At 34.6% G+C, this 19,927-nt stretch overlaps 1 protein-coding gene across 1 annotated transcript; it reads left to right on the top strand.

Moving 5' to 3' along the window:
* Positions 1-15,581: 15,581 nt before the first annotated feature.
* Positions 15,582-19,927, top strand: LOC148193005 (protein C2-DOMAIN ABA-RELATED 3-like). The gene is made up of 4 exons (XM_088099582.1): positions 15,582-15,831; positions 18,192-18,545; positions 19,321-19,416; positions 19,500-19,927. The coding sequence occupies exons 2-4, from the start codon at positions 18,435-18,437 to the stop codon at positions 19,803-19,805; spliced, it is 513 nt and encodes a 170-aa protein (XP_087955708.1). The 5' UTR covers positions 15,582-15,831; positions 18,192-18,434; the 3' UTR covers positions 19,806-19,927.

Genomic DNA, 19,927 nt, shown 5'->3' with positions numbered 1-19,927 from the left:
TCCTCAAGATTAAGGCATTCAACCAAATGGCGGGCGGAGATCCGGCGAGGGAGGGTGTTAATGGTGCGCACGGCCTCTCGGTCGGGTGCTGTCAAATCCCCGATGGAAGTCGCCCGTATTCGTCGAGGGTCTCTCGTCCAATAGAAGGGGAACAGCGGCCTCCCTTCACCATCGGAAAATTCGTGGAGGCCGGCCTTGTCAACGATTATTTTAAAATAATGTTGCTTAAAATTTTTAAAGGAATCGGAGAAGGGGCGGAAAAGGGTACTGTCCCACACCGAATTAAAAGATACCCAACCGCCAGAAGTAGAAGGGCGGACTTCGAAATAGTAAAAGAAAACTGGGATGGTGGGAGTGACACCCACTGCTGAACACATCGCCATAAACGCCTGCACAGCCGCCCATGAATTGGGATGCAGCTGCGTCGGAGCCACATTAGCTTCCCGGAGAACGGCCGTTTGAAATTTAGTGAAGGGCACCCGGACGAAAAGATGGGTGAAGAAGGTCACGTACATGAAGAAGAAATCATAAGGACTAGACCGCCCATCGTGAAAGACCCTTTCGTTCAACAAAGTCACCCCAGCACGAATTAACCTCGAATCCTCCAAATCCCGTACGATATGGGTATGGCGGATCCTCCATTCCAAATCCTTGCGGTAAGCATAGCAGGAAGCATATCGGCTGGGAACGACGGGAGCCAACTCCGACACCACCGTCCCTTGACCATCCGGCTCGAAGGGCGACCCGACTACACGAATACCGCCTTTGAGCAAAAACAGAGGCACGCCGTGAAAGATCCGGTCGTTCATCGAGACCGGCGACCCAGGGTCCCCTCCGGAAGACCCAACCGCCTCCTCCAAAAAATGAGAAGAGGCCGAGCTTAGAGAATCGCTGCTGTCGCCCCGCGCCGACCCCTCCCGGACTCCGCCCGACGACCCAGAACCTGACTCAATGGACACAGATGCCATTTATTACCTGAGGGAAAAAGAATCTTGAACTCTTGAGTAATGAAGATAAGTGAAGATGACCCCGTTTAAACACACTATTTATAGGGAAAAATTAGTAACCGTCGGATGTATCCTGGCCGTCTAGATTTGGTACAACCAACGCTCCAGATTTGGCGACGCTTCAGCTCTATTCAATGGGGACGCGCCACGTGTTTTCCCGCCTAAAATCCGAATTCAATAAGCCCACTGGATAAAGCCCAATTGCGGGTTCCCGACCCCCACGCGCCGTATCCAAAATCCTACGTTCACTACGTGCACTAGGACTTGGGGGGCTTGTGTACCAGGGAGTGTCGGGCGCCGTACAAAGGACGCCCGAAATACCGAGACGCTCGAAATACCGGGCGCCGTACGAAGGGCGCCGAAGGGCCAGGCGCCGTACGAAGGGCGCCGAAGTGCCAGGCGCCGTACGAAGGACGCCCAAAATACCGGGCGTCGTACAAAGGGCGCCGAAGTGCCAGGCGCCGTACGAAGGACGCCCAAAGTGCCGGGTGCTGTACAAAGGGCGCTCCTCAGAAAGGTCGCCCGCTCAGCTCGGCCTCCATGCCACACCCAGAGGGACAAATGCTCGACCACCCAAGTAGGCACGGATTGAACCTAGACTCCGTACAAACTCTCCTACACCAGCAGGTGCTGGGCGCCACGAACAAGGCCGTCCGCCGATCTCGATGCCTACGTCGCCCGAATGGGCGGAACCTCTGTTTGTAAGAAAAACTTTGAAGAACTCACTTGGAATTCCATCACCACAAGATAGACCCGCACTCTCTATACTCAGTGTTTCACAGGAAAATGCCGAGACGAAAACGTCTGGTACCAGGGAGAGCCGGACGACCTCGTGGAGGATCGTCCGCCCAATTTAGTGCCCGAGTCATCCATAGGTAAGGCGGACGCCAGTATCGATTGGGCGGACGCCCGTTTCACCGGGGCGGACGCCCACATCATGACGACCGGCCCAACCACTGATCACTACGACCTAAGCAAATTAACCTGGTTTAGAGGTAAGTAAAAATTAGAAGCTATTGGGCTGATTGGGCCGTAATTAACTTTTCACTAATCCCAAGCCCATAGCGAAAACTATAAATACAGGTTCACGGTGAGTGGTAGGTAGGTTACATTGAATGCACATTTATTGCTACTACTGAAAATAGCCACTGCTCTGAAACTGACTTTGGCATCGGAGAATCTTTTGTAGGTCTCCACCCCTCCGGATCAAGAGGAGAGCCAAAGCGGGAGGAGAAGATCCGCCACGGAGACAAGACCACGGGAGGACTTGGAAGACTTGGAACCGCACAGCCCTACACATCCGAAACACTATCATTTAAAAATAATAATATTGATATTTATTTTAAAGTAAGTTGATTTTTAAAATAAATAGTTATTTTAGTGTGTGCGCTTACACTCATTTTAATATCATTAAAAGTTTTTTTGACATATATTTACATATTTAATAATATGTTAAAGAACATAATATATTTAAAGTATTATTTTTTTTACATAGTCTTTTTTTTCTTTTATGATTTCTATTACTCAATCATTTAATAAAGTTAAATTTAAAAAATATATTTTACTTTTATTATTTAAAATAATATTATTTAAAAAGTAATATATGTTTATTATAAAAAATATATAAAAATTTGTGATAAAAAAATTTTGTCTTAAAAAATTTATTACTAATTTTTTATGTGAACAATTTCTTTTATTAATATTTTATTATTAAATAACATTCTCTTGGCAAGACGAAGCAGTTGAACGGGAACTAAAAAAGATAAAAGAGTAATACAGTTGTTACAGTTAACTAAACCGAAACTGTTATAAGTTCAGTTTTTAAAAACTAAACCATAAAATAGTATAATGAACTTTTAGTAAAAGTGAATCATTTTTTTTAAGTATAATATTGTATAGTTAACTATAATACAGTACAGATCAGTTATTTTTGCCCAACCCTAATTCTCATTAAGATTTGAGACTCTCGTTTCAATTGTATTTCTTGAATCAAAGCATTCAGTATTTAAATTTTTTTTCCAAATATTCATTAAAAATGATGACGTTTCAATATTTTATAAGAAAGTTAAAATTTTCTTCATGCCATAATACATTATATATATATATATATATATATATATATATATATATATATATATATATATATATATATATATATATATATACTAATAAAAAAGTTATATATAATAAAAAAAATCATTGTGATATATGTATATATTTTAAAATACTTAATATATTAAAAACTCTTATTTAGTGTGTTAGCTTCTTTGGTAAAAAAATAAAAATAAATCGACAGGTCTTTCTAAACCACCCAATCAAAATGTTGTTATTTTGATAAATTAATGGAATTAATATATTTTATTATATATGTTCCGCCGTTGCTAGTACTCCTTAAGTAAACACCTCTGTTGAATCCAAATTAAATCGATTAGACACAATCTGAGTTTAATATTTGGTAGTGATAATCTTTATTGACTTAATTTATTCTTTTATCAAAAAAGATTGATTCAACACAAAGATGTACGCAGCTTGTGGGGGTGATGATAGCAGGTAGCCGAAATCTGTACGGATCTTCATATATAGTTAAATATGTTTTTAAGTTAAAATCTGTAAATTTTGATTTGTTTTTTCTTAAGAAAATGTCTTTTATTTGTATAAAATTTGAAATTAATATTTTTAACATTCATAGTATGCGAAAATTTTTATTTTAATCAACATAAAATGTTTTTGTAAAGACTGTGAAATTCAGAGATAGTGGAGAAAGACATATGCAACTGAGAGGACCGATCGGTTTTAACGGTAGTATATAAACGAAAGTTTTAAAATTTAGTGTCACTCTCTACATGCAACTCTTCTCTCTAAACTTCTGAGTTTTATTTTCTCTTCCTTCTCTCTACAAATTTTCTCTAGATTTCCACTGATTCAAGTCGTGTTGTTCTTCCAATAGCTCAAATCTGAGTATCTCTGCAGTTTGGAACTGTTGAATCTTCTCTCAATTATTGGTTTAATCACTGGTAAGTGGTTTCTCTTGTCCTTGGTGTTTTTTGCATGTTTCAGTTGCATGCAAGTTGTGTTCTGCTTGCATGTGTCCTTCTTCACCTCCTCTAAGTCTAATTCTTAGTTCTGGTTCAGTGGATGGTTTTTTCTCACCAATCCAAAGATTTGTAGGTTGTGTTTGTGCTTGTGGGATAACCAATTCAGTGAAGGTTTTCCTTTGGTCTAGTTATTTTAAGGTAAGGGAAGCTAAATAATTTAATTTGTATTTTTATATGTTTGAAATGAATTGTATGATTGATTGAAATGCATGTTGACTTTCTGTTTTCGATTGAATGTACGGATTGAACTCTGTGAACTGGATTTGGGGAGTATTATGCAGAAAAAGTGTTCGATCAGTGTCAATTTGAGAAAGTGAGAGGGTGAAAAATGAGAGTTTGAGGTTGGGAGTGATTTTTGACAATAAGGTGAGTTTGAACAAGAGCATTTTGACCTGTTAGAATCATTAAGTTGGCCAAAAATGTATAAAGGTAAAATATGATTTTGGGTTCTTGAGTTGAGTTTTATGTAGATTTTTGGGTGGGTTTTGGTGTGAAATTTTGTGAAGGAAGGTTAGAGATGTTGAGGCACCCATAGATAGGTTGTAGTGGTGTAGGAATCATGTTTGGAGGATTAGAACTTGGGAAAAATATATGGTTTTGGGTAAATTTTGGTGTTCTTCGTAATTCTGTAGAATTTTGCAGAATTATGCAGAACGCGGAGTGTGCACAGTTGGTCGTTCGGTCTTGGTCAAGTGCTCGGTCTTATACTAACAGTTATGCTAGTGTTAGCGCTCGGTCTTATACTAGCAGTTATGGTAGTGTTAGCGCTCGGTCTTATACTAGTAGATATGCTAGTGTTAGCGCTAAGTATTATACTAGCAGTTATGCTAGTGTTAGTGCTCGGTCTTATACTAGCAGTTATGCCAGTGTTAGCGCTCGGTCTTATATTAACAGTTATGCTAGTGTTAACTCTAGGTCTTATACTAACATTCGGTTTAGTCCTGGTATTCAACCTAGTTTTAGTACTCAACTTTAATGTAGTGTTTGTTTTTTCCTTAGTAGTTGGCCTTCGCTAGTGTTCGGTCAATTGTTAGATCTTGTTTGTTGTAGACTGTTCGGTCTTGTCCTTGGGTGGTGAGAAACGGTTCGGTCTCCAAAGTTCACAGGGTTTCTAGTCTTATGAGTGAGTATATGATTGGTGAATGACATGATATGTTAATATATGAGGATTTATGTTTTCAAGTAATGTGGAAGAGAATTCCAAGGAGGAATGTCTCGTGGATGGTATTTGAATTGTAAAGTATGAATGTGGGTATCGTGCTAAGTTGGTGTTTATCTTGATATTCTGTGATTATTCATTCTTAAGTAGAGAGAAGTAACTCATGTGTCAGAATGATAGGAGGTCCTTTAACCTCAGGGTATCGAGGTAATCTTCACTGGACTAACCTTGTGGGTTAACTTGATGGGGGTCTTGCTGTTTCACCATCACAAGTGCAGAAACGCATGTAGCTACACATTCATACAATCCGGATGCTCAAGTCAGGTGTTCGGTCTATGCATGAATTATAGTGTTCGGTCTATGCATGAGTATAGTGTTCGGTTATAACTACTTGAGTGTTCGGTTTGTATATGCTTACTTGTATTCGGTTTTTGGTATGTTGTAGTGTTCAGTCTTGCATTGTTTGGACTTGTTCGAAATGTATGTATGTGTATACAATTAAATTACATTAGCTTACCCTTATTTCCTGTTTTGTCCATGTTTCCTATTCGGTTCTTTTTTTGCAATGATTATCATGTGGGTGTGAGCAGTTGGAGAGGTGTTCTCGGTGGACCAGTCCTTGGAAGGAGAGGACCCCTCGGTTTAGTAAAAGACCGCTCGGTCTTGTGAATAGTTTTGTATTAACCATTTGGTTATAACTCTAGCTTCCTAATAATCGTTCGGTTATGTACATAGTCTAGTAGTAATATAAGAATTTTGTAAAGTTCTAAATTTTATGGTTATTTTGTAATAGTTGTAAGGTTAACTTTATTTTCAGTATTATTATATGATAACTCCTTTATAGTTTTATGCTATATTTTGGGATGCTACAGTTTTTGTTTAATTTTTATGTTTCCAAAATTTCAAATAATTATTTTTAATATTCATTCTACAATAGATAAGTAACATTTATTCTATAAATCTTATGAATTTTTCTTTTTCAAATATTGAATGTTTGTTTGGAATAATCAATTAATATTTTGTTGAATACATAAATGTTAACTACAGTCATGTGAGGATCAAAAGTACTAATTTTCAGCTTTAAAGGAAAAACTTTAAGCCTTAATTTATTATGTGAGATTTTTATTTGATTTTGTGGAGTATGTTTGATCTAATGACGATTCATTTTGCTTCAAAATCATTGTGGAAAAATAGATTATAGATTAGAATGAATGAATGACTTTTGGTAAGTTGGAAATCTAATCGAATCAAGCTGGTTTTGTCTTGTCAATGCACTGGACACCATAAATATGTCGATAACCGAGAGATATCACCTATCTAGCTAGCTGTGAATAAAAAGGGATAGTGTGTTATTGTGTGGTACGTTTCTCTCAACTTGTATAATCAACCACGGACTTTAATATGCTCTTCTCTTTTTAATATGGAACAAAGATATTTTAGTTGCAGTATAAGATTTTCACTTTAACCCTAATTACCAAATGGCATCACCCGCAGCCTTGCACGTGATCTCACTCAAAAAGTTATCAGAAAAGAACAACAACAAAAGTTTACGTTTCAAAAGGGTCTTTGAATCGAAATAGTTTGGCGATAGATACTTCATTAACAAGTTTTAGATTTAAATTCTTCTCAGAATAAGAAAATTGTAATTTGTAGAAAAAAATATATGAGTACTTTAATGTGCAGTATATTCTTTATATGAAAAAAAGTATATATAGATCATTGGGACCAATGTAGAAGCCTTTTGTTAGATGGTCAATGCCATCTTTTTTTTTCTTTTGTGTATCCAATGAGATATTAATATGGGAGAGTAATTTGATAAAGACATTTTTGTGAAAAATATATGCTTTTTTTAAAGGAAGCATGGGTGAAGAGTATGAGGTGTGCATGTCGTGCAGTAAAAAGGAAAGTTCAACAGCACATGTATGTGTTCTGATCTGAAAGAGATTCTTCTTTTCAAGTATATGTGATAGTTTTTCTTAATTTGTCGCTGAGCAATGTAATCTCATATCTTAGTTGGTTCAAGATTGATAGGTTGTGTACTTTCATGACACTGTTAATTGATTTATATGTTTGAAACTAGAGTCTATTCATGTAGTTATAGTTGATTCAAGATGGAGGGATCATGTATATTTTTTATATGGTAGTAGACTGATCTATGAGATTGAATTTCGTGAAAACATTTTGAACAACGTAGTTTGATGTTGTTTGTTGATGTTGGTGGTTAAAAAATATAAGTCGATACACAATCTGATGATTTAATGACCAAATTGTTTCTTGAAATTTAAGAAACCTCTCCATGTTTGAAAAAGCTTACATGTTGGACCTAGAAATAACTGAGGGAAACATCTAAGTTCTGGAATGATAGAAAAAAAAAAGCAATTTCATCATGGGAAACATCAGAGAACAATCAAAGGAGAGAAGGGGTTTTTTCATTTTTCTTTTCTACAAATAAGCTCTGATAATTAATATAAAAGAATATATATATATATATATATATATATATATATATATATATATATATATATATATATAAACTCTATATTGAATAATACGAAGGGAAAATATGAAACTATTTTAAAAAAATAAAAATTTTATTTAAGTATTGACATCACAACTTAATAAGTTTTTTTATATATAAGAAAAACTTAAATATTATGAGAGTTTATAACTTTCGTTAAAAAAAAATACACAAGATTTTACAAATTTATCATAAATATTAGTTTTAATGTCTTCAGATGTCTCTATTTATGCAGATTTATATCAATTGGGTCCTCGTATTTTGAAAGTTCTCAATTGGGTTCCTATTTTGGTAAATATGAATCAATAATGCCCTTCTTGTTAATTGATGTGGACGACGTTAATTTTCTTGCAATGTGGCACGCTGAGGTGTCCTTTAATTACGACGTGGCACAGTGTGAGATTATTATGTGGATATTTATATCATTTTAAATTTTAAAATACGTGGGTTGACGGCAGAGGTGACGAGAGCTTGGCGGAGGCGTGGCGGGACACGACAAGGGCGCGTTTCTTCTTCATCCCTTCGTTCTGATTCGCGGGTTAAGGAGGAAGCTTCCTTCCCCTCTTCCTTTTCTGACTGAGAAGGTATTGAGTTGTGATTTTTGGGTTAAAGCTAGATTGGAGGCTAGTTGATGAAGCTGTGACTGAGGATTGTAGTGACCATGAGAGGGACTTGGAGTACCGAAAATTTGTGACTTGTAAAGTGCTTCTGGGTTTCACTTCTAATCTTATTTCCTCTGGTGTTAGAGACATTGTTCGGTTTCTTGTTCAACATCGCATGGTGAGTTACTTTCCCTAGTTTGAAGGGCAATTCAAGCCTTTGCAATGGTATTCTTCAATGCTTCTCACACCATCATGGTTAAATAGTAAATTCAAGTCAAGTTATTAAATTTCCTTTTTTTTGTATATGTTTTGCAATGTGCAGGTTGATGTAGTTATTACAACTATAGGTGGCATTGAAGAAGATCTTATTAAGTGCCTTGCACCAACATTTATAGGAGATTTCTCTCTGTTTGGAGCGTATCTACGCTCAAAAGGGTTGAATCAAATTGGTAATTTGTTGGTCCCTAATGAAAACTACTGTAAATTTGAGGATTGGATTATTCCTATTATCCCTCCGTTCTGTTGCGATATTTGGGTTAGGGTTCAGACTGAAAATTTGGGTTAATGGCCTCTCAATACTGGTGTAGATGCGATGCGAAGATTTCAAGTTCTCTGCTTGCTCAATTTTGGGATTTTGTGATTTAGGGTTTGATTGTTTTGTTTGCAGGTTAGCTTCATCAATGACATAGAGATGAACGAACTGAAGGAGGTTCACGATTTGGGGGTTAAATTGTTGTGATTTGAGCATTCTCTCGTTTTCACGTTTTTCAGAGGTTGCTCGTGGCTGGCGAAGTGGCGGACAACGGTGGTTGGCGAATTGGTTTGTCGTCTGTGATGATTTTGTGGTTACTTAAACGTGGCTCAATCGCAATTGTGATGTGTGACTCGTGTGGCTGCCATGGAGAAGATGATGGAGTAGATTCTCGCGCGAGAAGTAGATGCGCGATTCTAGGTTCTGTGGTTTGATCTTCTGCAGGTTGCTTGCAATTGACAAAGGAGAAGACTGACAGAGGACTTGCGACGACCATGGAGGTTCACGGTGAAGGTTGAGGGGACGACTGCCGGCGAGGATGGCGGTGGCAGCGCATAGTAGCTAAGGTTTGGAAATTAAGGTTTCTGTGGAGAAGGCATAGATGACGTGGCAAGAGGCGTGAGGTGATATGTTCTGGTTGGTTAACCTATGTCACGTCATAATTAAAGGACACCTCAGCATGCCACATTGCAAGAAAATTAACGTCGTCCACAGCAATTAACGACAAGGACATTATTGACTCAATTTTACCAAAATAGGGACCCAATTGAAAACTTTCAAAATATGAAGACCCAATTTATAACAATCCGCATAAATAGGGACATCTCTAGACATTAAACCTAAAAATTATACATTAAGTAATAATATATGAATATAGCTTTTAACACACTTAAATTTATTGTGTTTTTATTTTTACTTTATTTATGAGTATGTTTTCATTAAAGAAATTATTTTCTTATTGTGTGACAGTTAAGTGATACTATATAATAACAAATTTATTTTTAAAATTATAGTTCTTATACAAAATTATATTCTAAATTTTACCCGTACAACTATTGTCATTAAATTCTTTGTTTAACAATGTCACGAACTATATTATGTTTCCCTACATTTAGTAATTGGAAAGAAGTTTTAACTGGTATAGGATAAAACCTATAATAAAGAATGAAGGTCTCAAACTAAATGCAATAAAGAATGAACGGATGGACAAAAGATAGCACATGATTTTGTTTTGGTTGATAACTTACACGTCAATATATACGGTAAAGTTAGTACTATGAGAGATGCAAGTCATCATGATTTAATTTCATCTACATCGTTTGAAATCTAAGTTGATTTATAAAATTTCAGTGTTATAATAATCTTTTTAAAGGATGAATTTTTGACAGTTATAAATAATTATAATTTATAATTGTCTTATTTATTTCAGATTGAATTTAAGTCATATTCAAGTTTAAATAACCAATCATAATTTCAGATTAGGGTAATCTTATCTCATGCTCGATCCTAATAGGAGTCTTTGAAAAAATTATTTAGGAGTATCTAGAACTCGGCAACAGAATCCACTTTAATGCACTCCACACAACATTTCATAACTTCTTTATATATGCATTCAATTCAACACCTCCAAAAAAACCAATTACTAAATCAACTTACATCCTTACATTTTTAATAATTTATTTGCTAAATTAAAATTATCTTATTTATACAAAAATTGTTGGGTATCCAAGTGTGAGTTCAAGTCCCACATTAGATAAAAATGAGAAAGTAGAATATTATATAAAGGTGAAAGATCCATTAACCTATTGTAAGGTTTTGGGTAGAAAGTGGTGTCAATCCTTTATATGGTTGAGTTGTTATTGGTGTTTGTGTCTCTTCAATAAACCTCTTCATCAATAGACCTAACAGATAGAAAACACATCATATTGACGAGAAGAAGTATGTTTTAATTTTGCATGTGTTGATATCAAGCATTAGCATTTTTTGGGTCATTCCTCTAACATATATAGTTGAGCGATCGAACTCAACATCCTCCAATGAGTCCTATGACGAGTCTTTATCAATAATAAGTTTTTCATAACTATCTTGAGAAAATGAATGTGAATTTGAGTAATAAATCAAACATAATTATGCAATTTTTATATAAAATAACCTAAATTCAAATCATCCAAAATTAAAGACTATAAAAAATTATTTAAATAACAACTAATTTTAGAAACAAAAAATAATGGATAAGTGATTAATTTAAAGTGTAATTGGTTACTAATTATAATTTTTTTATTTATAATAATAACTATTTTAGAGACCAATAATTTTTAGTTAATAAATTATTCTAACATTAGCAATTAAAGTTTTGAGTACCAAAAAAACTAGTGTCTAAATTGGTCACTAACATTAACCTTTGCCCAATTGCTCATTTTTGTTCTAATTGTTGTTTCATTGGAATAGAAATCCATTAACAACCAAGAGCACATGACGCTTCATAATTTAGATGATGTCCATTGAACAATGTCCATTTAATGGTCTCTATTAAACATGTTGTGCCAACTAGGCACTATCAATTAACAATCAACTACATGAAGAAGAGACAAGGAAAAACTCAACATCAGTTTGTCTCGAATGAAACTTTCATTAAATTTTGTATTTGGCCTTCCAATACCGAAAGAGAGACATGATTCAATCTTTCTAGTTGTGAATAAATTTTGAAGAGTGATCCATTTTATTCCATGTCATAAGATTGATGATTTATACCATGTTGCAAACTTGTTATTTAATGAAGTAGTTAGATTGTTTGGACTTCTTAAACTACATTGTCTAATAGATATTCAAAGTTTTTAAATCACTTTTGAAGGATTTTATAGTGATAACCTTGAAACTAAAATTCTATTTTCTACTATTTGTTGCCATTAAAACGGTGATCATAGAGGTTATCAATAGAACTTAGTCTTAACTTTTGAGAGTCATGATATCTCAAAATCCAAAAGAATGGAAAATAACTTTTACTTTACATGGGCTGACTTAGCTCGACTAAGGCTCGAGTCAACTTGGCTCGACTAAGGTCATGGCTAACTTGACTCAACCCATGCTTGGTTTGCCTTGACTTTACCTACACCTAGGCTCATTCAACTTGACTTTACTCCATGTCAAGCTAACTTGACTTGACTTAAGCTGAACTAACTAAGCTCGACTTGGTCCCAAACATAGGTTGACTCAATTTGACATAGGCTCAAGTAAACTTAGTTTGTCCCAGGTCTGAGTCGACAACTTGACCTTGGTTGGCTTGGTTGGGGCTAACTTGACTAAACCCAAGTCGACTTAGCTTGGGCCTAGCCAACCCGACTCAACTTGTCTGAGTTGACTTGGGCTTAGGCTAACTCAAATTATATTGGCCTTGACTTGACTCGACTCAACTTAGATCCAAGTTGACTTAATTAACTTAGATATGAATTGACTCAACTAGCTTAGATCCGAATTGACTCAACTAGGCCTAGGTTCAGGCGGACTTAACTCGATATGAACCTAAGATGACTCAACTCAACCTTGTGTTAACTAAACTAAACTTGGACTTTGATTTGATCTGTTTTTAATGGGGACAGGGCCAGCCTGGTCTTTATGGGGTTAAGCTCGACCTGATCTTGACTAGAGAAGGACTAAGTTGGGTCTATCCAACTTGGTTAAACATGGGTCAACCTTAACTTAGATGAATGTGAATCTATCATAACTCGATTAAATATGGACCTGTCTTAACTTGAATGAGTTTGGACCCGTCTTGACTCATCTCAACCTAGTATGGACTAATTCAGCTCAACCTAATCCCTAATGATTCAATTGACCTAAACTCAAGTCGACTTGACTTGAGTTTGACCCAAGCCGATTTGGTTCAAATTTGGATGATGTCAACCTAGTACTACCTTACTAGGATTTGACTTGACCTAATATCTCATAACTTGAAATGATCTAGACACACAATGATTTTAAATTTTCATAATCTAAAAATATTATATCATCTATATCTAATTCAAATCTAATTAAGGTGATTGGTTTTATACAATATATATATATATATATATATATAAATTTTATATAAGATAAATCGTTTAAATAAACTTATAAAGTAATATGTATTTAGATAATTATTAATTAAATTTGACAATTTATAATTTGAACTATTTTTTTTCTTACGCTTACTTCAAACTTTAGTCCTTTACCCTCCACCACATTTCATTTTTCGAAACATACATTAAGGCTGACATTGATTTGGTGATATTCTTTTATCAAAGTTAATTTTAGTTGCTGCACCACACTTTGAAGTGGAAGGTTGTTTTTTAAATGTATCAGAAAGTGATACGGTTTTACTAAAATGGAACTGTTTTTGTTTTTGTTTACAAACATTGAAACAAATTAGTAACCTACCTCAAACAAGGGCACAAAGTTTCTCAAAGGAGATAAGGAACAAACTTGGTATTATGAAAATTCAGAGGTCCAGGGGAGAATTAATGGATACATAAAGCCACCTCATTTATCACTAAAAATAACAACCCATCATCATGACCTGGGTACTTCTTCCTGCACCCCTTTTCCTTCCTGCATCCTCCATAAAACCTGTAATTCCCAAACTACCCTCATTAAAAATATAATAAAAATCCCTGTAGGTTTTTTCTTTATTTATTTTTTCATATTGAATGTTCAAGAAGGTGTTTTCAAAACCTTAATATTATATCTGAATGACCCATCTAAGAGATTAATTCATTTATTTAGATAATTTATTTTTTTTTTTGAAATAAAATGACTTCTTTGGTCAGGAAAATTAAAAATAAATTGAAATCGAGGAATTTGAATACGGTATTTGAAACAACCAAAATAATAGAATTTAAAATTTACTAAAAAAAAGAAATTAAAATTCCAGAAGTTGTAGAATTTCTCATCACTTATGGTGAAAAAAGTTTTCCAAAAAGTTTATTTATATTGACCTTGAGCTTGGGCCAAATCATCTTAACAACTAGCTTGAGTCGATTCAGCTCGATTGTGAGTCTAGACTAAATTGACTTGACCTTTGGTCAAAGTTAAAGGTCAAGTAGACTAGGTTTAGGCCAATAATTAAGTAGAATGGACCTGAGTCGAAAGTCACTCATCTAGGCTGAAGGTTGAATCATGTCAATCTATATCGATTTGACAAAAATCGAATGTCGAGTCAATTTGGCATAAACAAAAGGTCAAGCCGATTTTTCATAAAACCAAAGGTTGAATAGAGTCACTCGGGCCGAAGGTCGAACAGAGTCGCGTAGGTGAAGATTGAACTGAGTCGACTAAGGCTGAAGGTCTAGTTAAGTTCGCACGTACTAGAGGTTAAGTTGAGTCGACTCAGTCAAAGGTGTAGTTGAGCCAACTTGAGTAAAAGGTGATGCTAAGTCATCTGGGTAGAGGTCGAGTCAAGCCAGCTCGAGCTGAAAGTCTAGCCAAGTTGTCATACCAAAGGTCAACCCAAGTCGACTACAGCTGAAAATCGATACGAGTCGAGCTCGACAAAATATTGAGCTGATTCAGCTCCACCAAAGTCGAGACGAGTTGTCTTATATCAAAAGTCAAACTAACTGAACTCGAATTTAAAGATAAAGTATTTGTATTAGTGGTATGTGCTACAAACGAAGTGACATTTAATCATTGTTCATTTTACATCACAACACTCTCTTTCATAAAAAAATATAGACACTACTATGCTAATTGCTAATTCAAGGCTCTTTTCGACCACTCTTTCAATAAGAAGCATGGAAGAGTTACAATAACACACCCACCTTCCTGCACACACCAGAATGAGAAGATGTGGTACAATAACCCAACCTCTAACGAAAGGTAGCCAATACCCAACATAACACTCATAAGTTCAATCCAAAGATAAGAAGAGAAATCTCCCATGTCTTCACATTTACCTCTCCAAAAAATACCCACACAAACAACAAAAACATTACATTCTTAAGTGGCACCATCCACATTACATTGTACACAATTGATAAGAGATGGTCAAAGATTTAAGGAGTCTTATTAGCTCGAATATATATGGATATCGGAGTCTTTTTAGTTTGTACAAAACCTAAATATAAAAAATAAATACAATTTATAAAGCATTTAAAAGTATTTTGAACCAATCCCAAGATTAAGAATTTTCTTTATACTTAAAACTTAAAACATAAAAAAGAAAGAGAACATAAATGAATTCGATTTGTTTTAAGGTTAACATGTCTAAAAGTAACCTTTCCAACATAAGTTTCCAAAGCACAAAAGATCTCATCACAAGATACATGACTTCTTCTAGAGTTTACAACGCCAAGAATTAGACTCAAAATTCACGTTAATAAAATTCCTAACAACTTTTAGAGTTAGAAATCCATCATTCATATTAGTTCAAGCCATTTCCTGGAGCTTATTAAAAGCATAATCTTCTAATAATTTAATTCATAAATTAGAGAGCCAGAACAAATTGGGGAATGATCCTATATCCATTCCAATCATAAACAACTTTAACATTAAGGTTTCTGACTACATTTTCCAGAATCTACTTATGCGATTTTTTTTCCGTAATGACACAAAACGGATTTTAATTTTCCCATATAGCGTACTGCAGTTTATATTTACACGCATAACACGGTTTTCATCTGGGTCAGAATTTGGTTCTCTGGAAACCGAATTCCCATTTGCAATGTAAGTGGTTTCGATGGATTCACAGTTTGAAATTCGTTAGTGAGAGACCCACTCACATATTCATTCTTCTTACCCTAGCCGTCGTTCCCTTTTTCCTTCTTCATCTCCACCTCATTTTTCTGTCATTCCCTTTCTTCTTCTTCATCTCCACTCCAATTTTGTTTTTTGTTCTTCACACTGACTGGAAGGCACCCACTCCACCATTGAACTCCTTTGCACAAGGTATTTACATTTTGGTTTAAGATTGTGGTTTATATTTGTTTTAGTTTTAGATTTATATAGAATATTGGTTGTTTGAATTGTGCACGGATCTCGAAAACTAGTGAGGGTGAGGGCTGAACATGAAAACAGTTGAATTCAATCGTTTTTGAAAATCGTTGAAACTTTCAAAGTGTTTCGAAAATTGTTGACTAAGCTGCTATGTAACTATTACTACTATTTTATTAGGGAAAACAATTCCATAGCAGTAGCTTGGATTGACCTAATTCCAAGATAATTATGTATAGAGGTAGACCATATGAGCTCGCATTGAGTAAAGTGGAATACTAGTAAATGGTCCAAAAGTGAACCTTTCCTTACTAACAACGTATAATGGCATTAAGATAGAAGGAATTGACTTATAATCAGATAAGAAATGTCATGCACAACTCTTCTTCAAGAAGGGACATCCCTTGAATCAGTTGTTGGGAGCATAGTAGAGGCATTTAGAGACCTTATTCAATTAAACTCAAGAGTTAGTACTACTATTGGCATAACAATTGGTACACATAGGTTGGCCCAACCCAGTCCTCTCGTACTATAGTTGACTCCTCACAGTTCTCCTTTTTTTTCTTATTTAGATAAGACTCCTTCTATCTAGTTCGTTTACTCGGACTGATATAACTATCAACTTCTACATGGAAGAAAGGGCGAGGGTAGGAAAACAAGAGATAGCGAAAGCCTCCGTTATCACAAGAGTAGGTTTAATGTATTATATAATAGGAAAATGTTATTTGGACAACAAAAGTTTGACACAATTTTGACAACGGCGACGTGGCAGCTGTGCATTGGCTCAGTGAACCGGGGTGAGGGGTATTTTGGGTTTTTTCTGGTTTGTTTTCAATTCACTGAACCAATGCACAGCTGCCACGTCGCCGTTGTCAAAATTGTGTCAAACTTTTGTTGTCCAAATAACATTTTCCTATATAATAAGATGATAATGATAGGATGATCGACATTTATGAAATTGGTCATACTATCAAACCTCATGCCACAAAAAAAAGGAAAATGACTCTTGAACAACCATTTTTGACAACATTTAGACACGCGCACATGTGTCAAAATCTGAGTGGTCCAGTTGGAAAAATTAAATGAAAATGGACCACTCAGATTTTGACACGTGTGCGCATGTCTAAATGTTGTCAAAAATGGTTGTTCAAGTATCATTTTCCCAAAAAAATATTGTTCTAATAATTCTTACATTATAGGTTCCACGTCTCAACATTAAATTCATTGAATTTTTATTTCAACTTTCATTCACAAAATAAAAATTATATTTATATTACAAAACAAAAAAATATTTTTTCCTTCGATCTCTTCATTTCAATAAAATAAAAGATAAATAAAAAATTATCTCTAAAATGGAATTACCTTGAACTGACTTCCTTTAATAAAAAAATCACTGCTAACAAAAGTCAAAATTCTGGTAACCAATTTCAAACCTTCCTTGACACTAAAATCTGAAAACAATAGTCAAAATTCGGATTTCCGAGATCCAAATTCCAACCTACGTCTTCTCAAAATTCACTAAAAACAATAGTCAAATCTCAATTTACCGAAAACCGAATTCCAATATACATTTTCATAAAAATAACTGAAAAATACACTCAGAATTTGATTTCTCGAAAACCAAAGTCTAACCTATCTTTTTGTCAAAATATATGAAAAACAAACTCAGAATTCAATTCCCAAAAACTAAATTCCAACATTCCTCTTCGTCAAAAACATTAAAAATAAAAGTCAAAATTCACTTTCCAAGAAACCAATTCCAACGTACCTTTTCATTTAAAAACAAAATCTGATTTTCCGAAATGTATATATAATCTATAACATGCTATCCTGGTAAATAGAAAAAAAGGACAGAAAATCAGAAGAAAAGAAATTCTACTTATGCGAGCAGTTGACTTGTCAAATCACTCTTAATCTTATTTCTTCTTCTAAAGTTAAAAACAGTATTTTTTTTCTTTTTTTTCTCTCTTTTATTTTTTATTATATTTATAGTTTCTCCTACTACTATTTACGTAATTCTTATTATTTTTATTGTTTTCTTTATATATTAATTTAATCAATTTATATATATTTTTCACTTATAATATAATACAAATATTTAAATAATTGGAATATATCTCGTCCCTGTTGTGTTTTTACTAGTTTATATTAAAGACATTTATCAAACATTTACTATACGTAAAATAAAAGTAATATACTTTATGTAATCAGAAAACAGAAATAAAAAATCAATTATATAATAAATGGACATGAATCTTTACATTAGTCTTTTGAACCTAATTAGATGTTTCTGAATCCTACAAGCATGCATGCAGGGTGGCAGAGAAGTGCGGTGATCCACAAATCTCACAAATTCTAGCCCTTGGCAACAACGCTAATGACTTTGTAACATTTTTCACCTCGTATTTTGGTTATGTTTTTGTTTGTGTTCATATTGTTTTGAATCAGTAAAATTCCTGGAGTAGGGGACCATTTTGTTTCTTGTTACCATATATTTGGTTATAAGTTCAGACCCACCCAAAGCCTGTAGTTTCTTTTGTGAATGACATTGATTTTCAATGGAGAACATTCTGGGTCTTATCAAACTTCGTATCAAAAAAGGCTCTAATCTCAAAGCTTGCGACACTCGTACCAGTGACCCTTATGTCTTTGTCACCATGGCCGAACAGGTTATAAGCTACAACTTTCGATTATTATTCAGAAATTATTTTTTCTCGTGAGTTTTCCCATAACCGTGTCTATTTCTTGTACAAGCAAAGTAAATACATATATGTCAACAAAATTTGCTTTTCATGGTATTTTATATTTTCTATTTGGTGACAATGTCATTATAGCATAAAGAAGAAGAAGAAGAAGAATGTCAGCATAGTTCTTACATAAGTCATGTTTGCAACTGGGGCGAGTGTCCCATCATAATTCATGCCTTATTCTTGTTTATCACCATCCAAATATAAGCGAGAAACTGAGATATGAAAGCAAAAATGTCGTACCAGGCTACGACAACAGATAACACTGTTGTTGAACCAGAAGAACACAATATTCCAACAAAAGTAAAGGATCATGTCTCAAGCTTGGATAGTGGTGATACCATGTCCATAAAATTGACTTTTTCATCATCTTTTATATTTCTCTCTTCTATATATAATACAAGCACTATAACTGATCATTTCATATTATTTTTAATTCATAAATAGGTTGATTAGTAGGCTAACAATAATACTTATAATAGGAAGAAATAATAACATGATCCCTATTATTATGAATTGTCTTTAGAAAATATGATGATATATTTCGTTTTATTAGTCCAAAACTTACGAAAATTTTGCAGAACAGAAAGAATGACTTCAAGTGGAAAAAGTTCTTTACAAACTCAGAAAATTTTGCAGACAGATTAAGTATACTTTATTTGCCACTAACATCTGAAGACGTCATTTCATGATGCAGCAACTGAGAACTAGTGTTGCAAAAGATACCTTAAATCCTGAGTGGAATGAAGAACTGACCCTTTATGTAAAAGATGTTAACATTCCAATACTTGTGGTGAGTACTGAAACAATCTATATCATGCATCAGTAGTGTTGTGTTAAATTCATGATCAGTTGGAACTGTGTTGTTCTATTCAGACAGTTACAGACAAAGACACTTTCACACCAGATGACAACATGGGTGATGCAGAAATAGATTTAAAGCCATATCTTCAGTGTGTGAAGCTGGAGTTAAGAGATCTGGCAGAGGGTCACATAGTGAAGCAGATTCAACCAGATAGGACTAACTGCCTTGCTGAAGACAGCAACTGCATATGGAAAAATGATAAACTCATCCAAGAGATGACTTTAAGATTGAGAAATGTCAAGCATGGGGAAATAACTGTAGAAATTGGGTGGGTTACTCTTCCAGATTCAAAAGGCTTATCACAAGTTCAGTTTTAGGTGTTCCTACTTGCCTTAACTTTATGTTGTTTTCCATGTTTTACTATGTAACTTTGGAGTAACATCTAGAATGTAGCAAGTTACACAAATATATGTACTAATAATAAAGTGTTTTACCATTA

Source organism: Vigna umbellata, chromosome 9 (assembly GCF_029865625.1).
Source record: "Vigna umbellata cultivar VRB3 chromosome 9, Vumbellata_1.0, whole genome shotgun sequence".
Classification (NCBI taxonomy): Eukaryota; Viridiplantae; Streptophyta; class Magnoliopsida; order Fabales; family Fabaceae; genus Vigna; species Vigna umbellata.
This window is presented reverse-complemented; position numbering and strand designations above follow the sequence as displayed.

Excerpts from the sequence above, each read along its gene's own strand:
- LOC148193005 (XM_088099582.1), top strand. The coding sequence starts at position 18,435 with ATGGAGAACATTCTGGGTCTTATCAAACTTCGTATCAAAAAAGGCTCT. Across the intron at positions 18,546-19,320 it reads TTGTCACCATGGCCGAACAG|CAACTGAGAACTAGTGTTGC; the intron begins GTTATAAGCTAC and ends TTCATGATGCAG. Across the intron at positions 19,417-19,499 it reads TTAACATTCCAATACTTGTG|ACAGTTACAGACAAAGACAC; the intron begins GTGAGTACTGAA and ends TGTTCTATTCAG.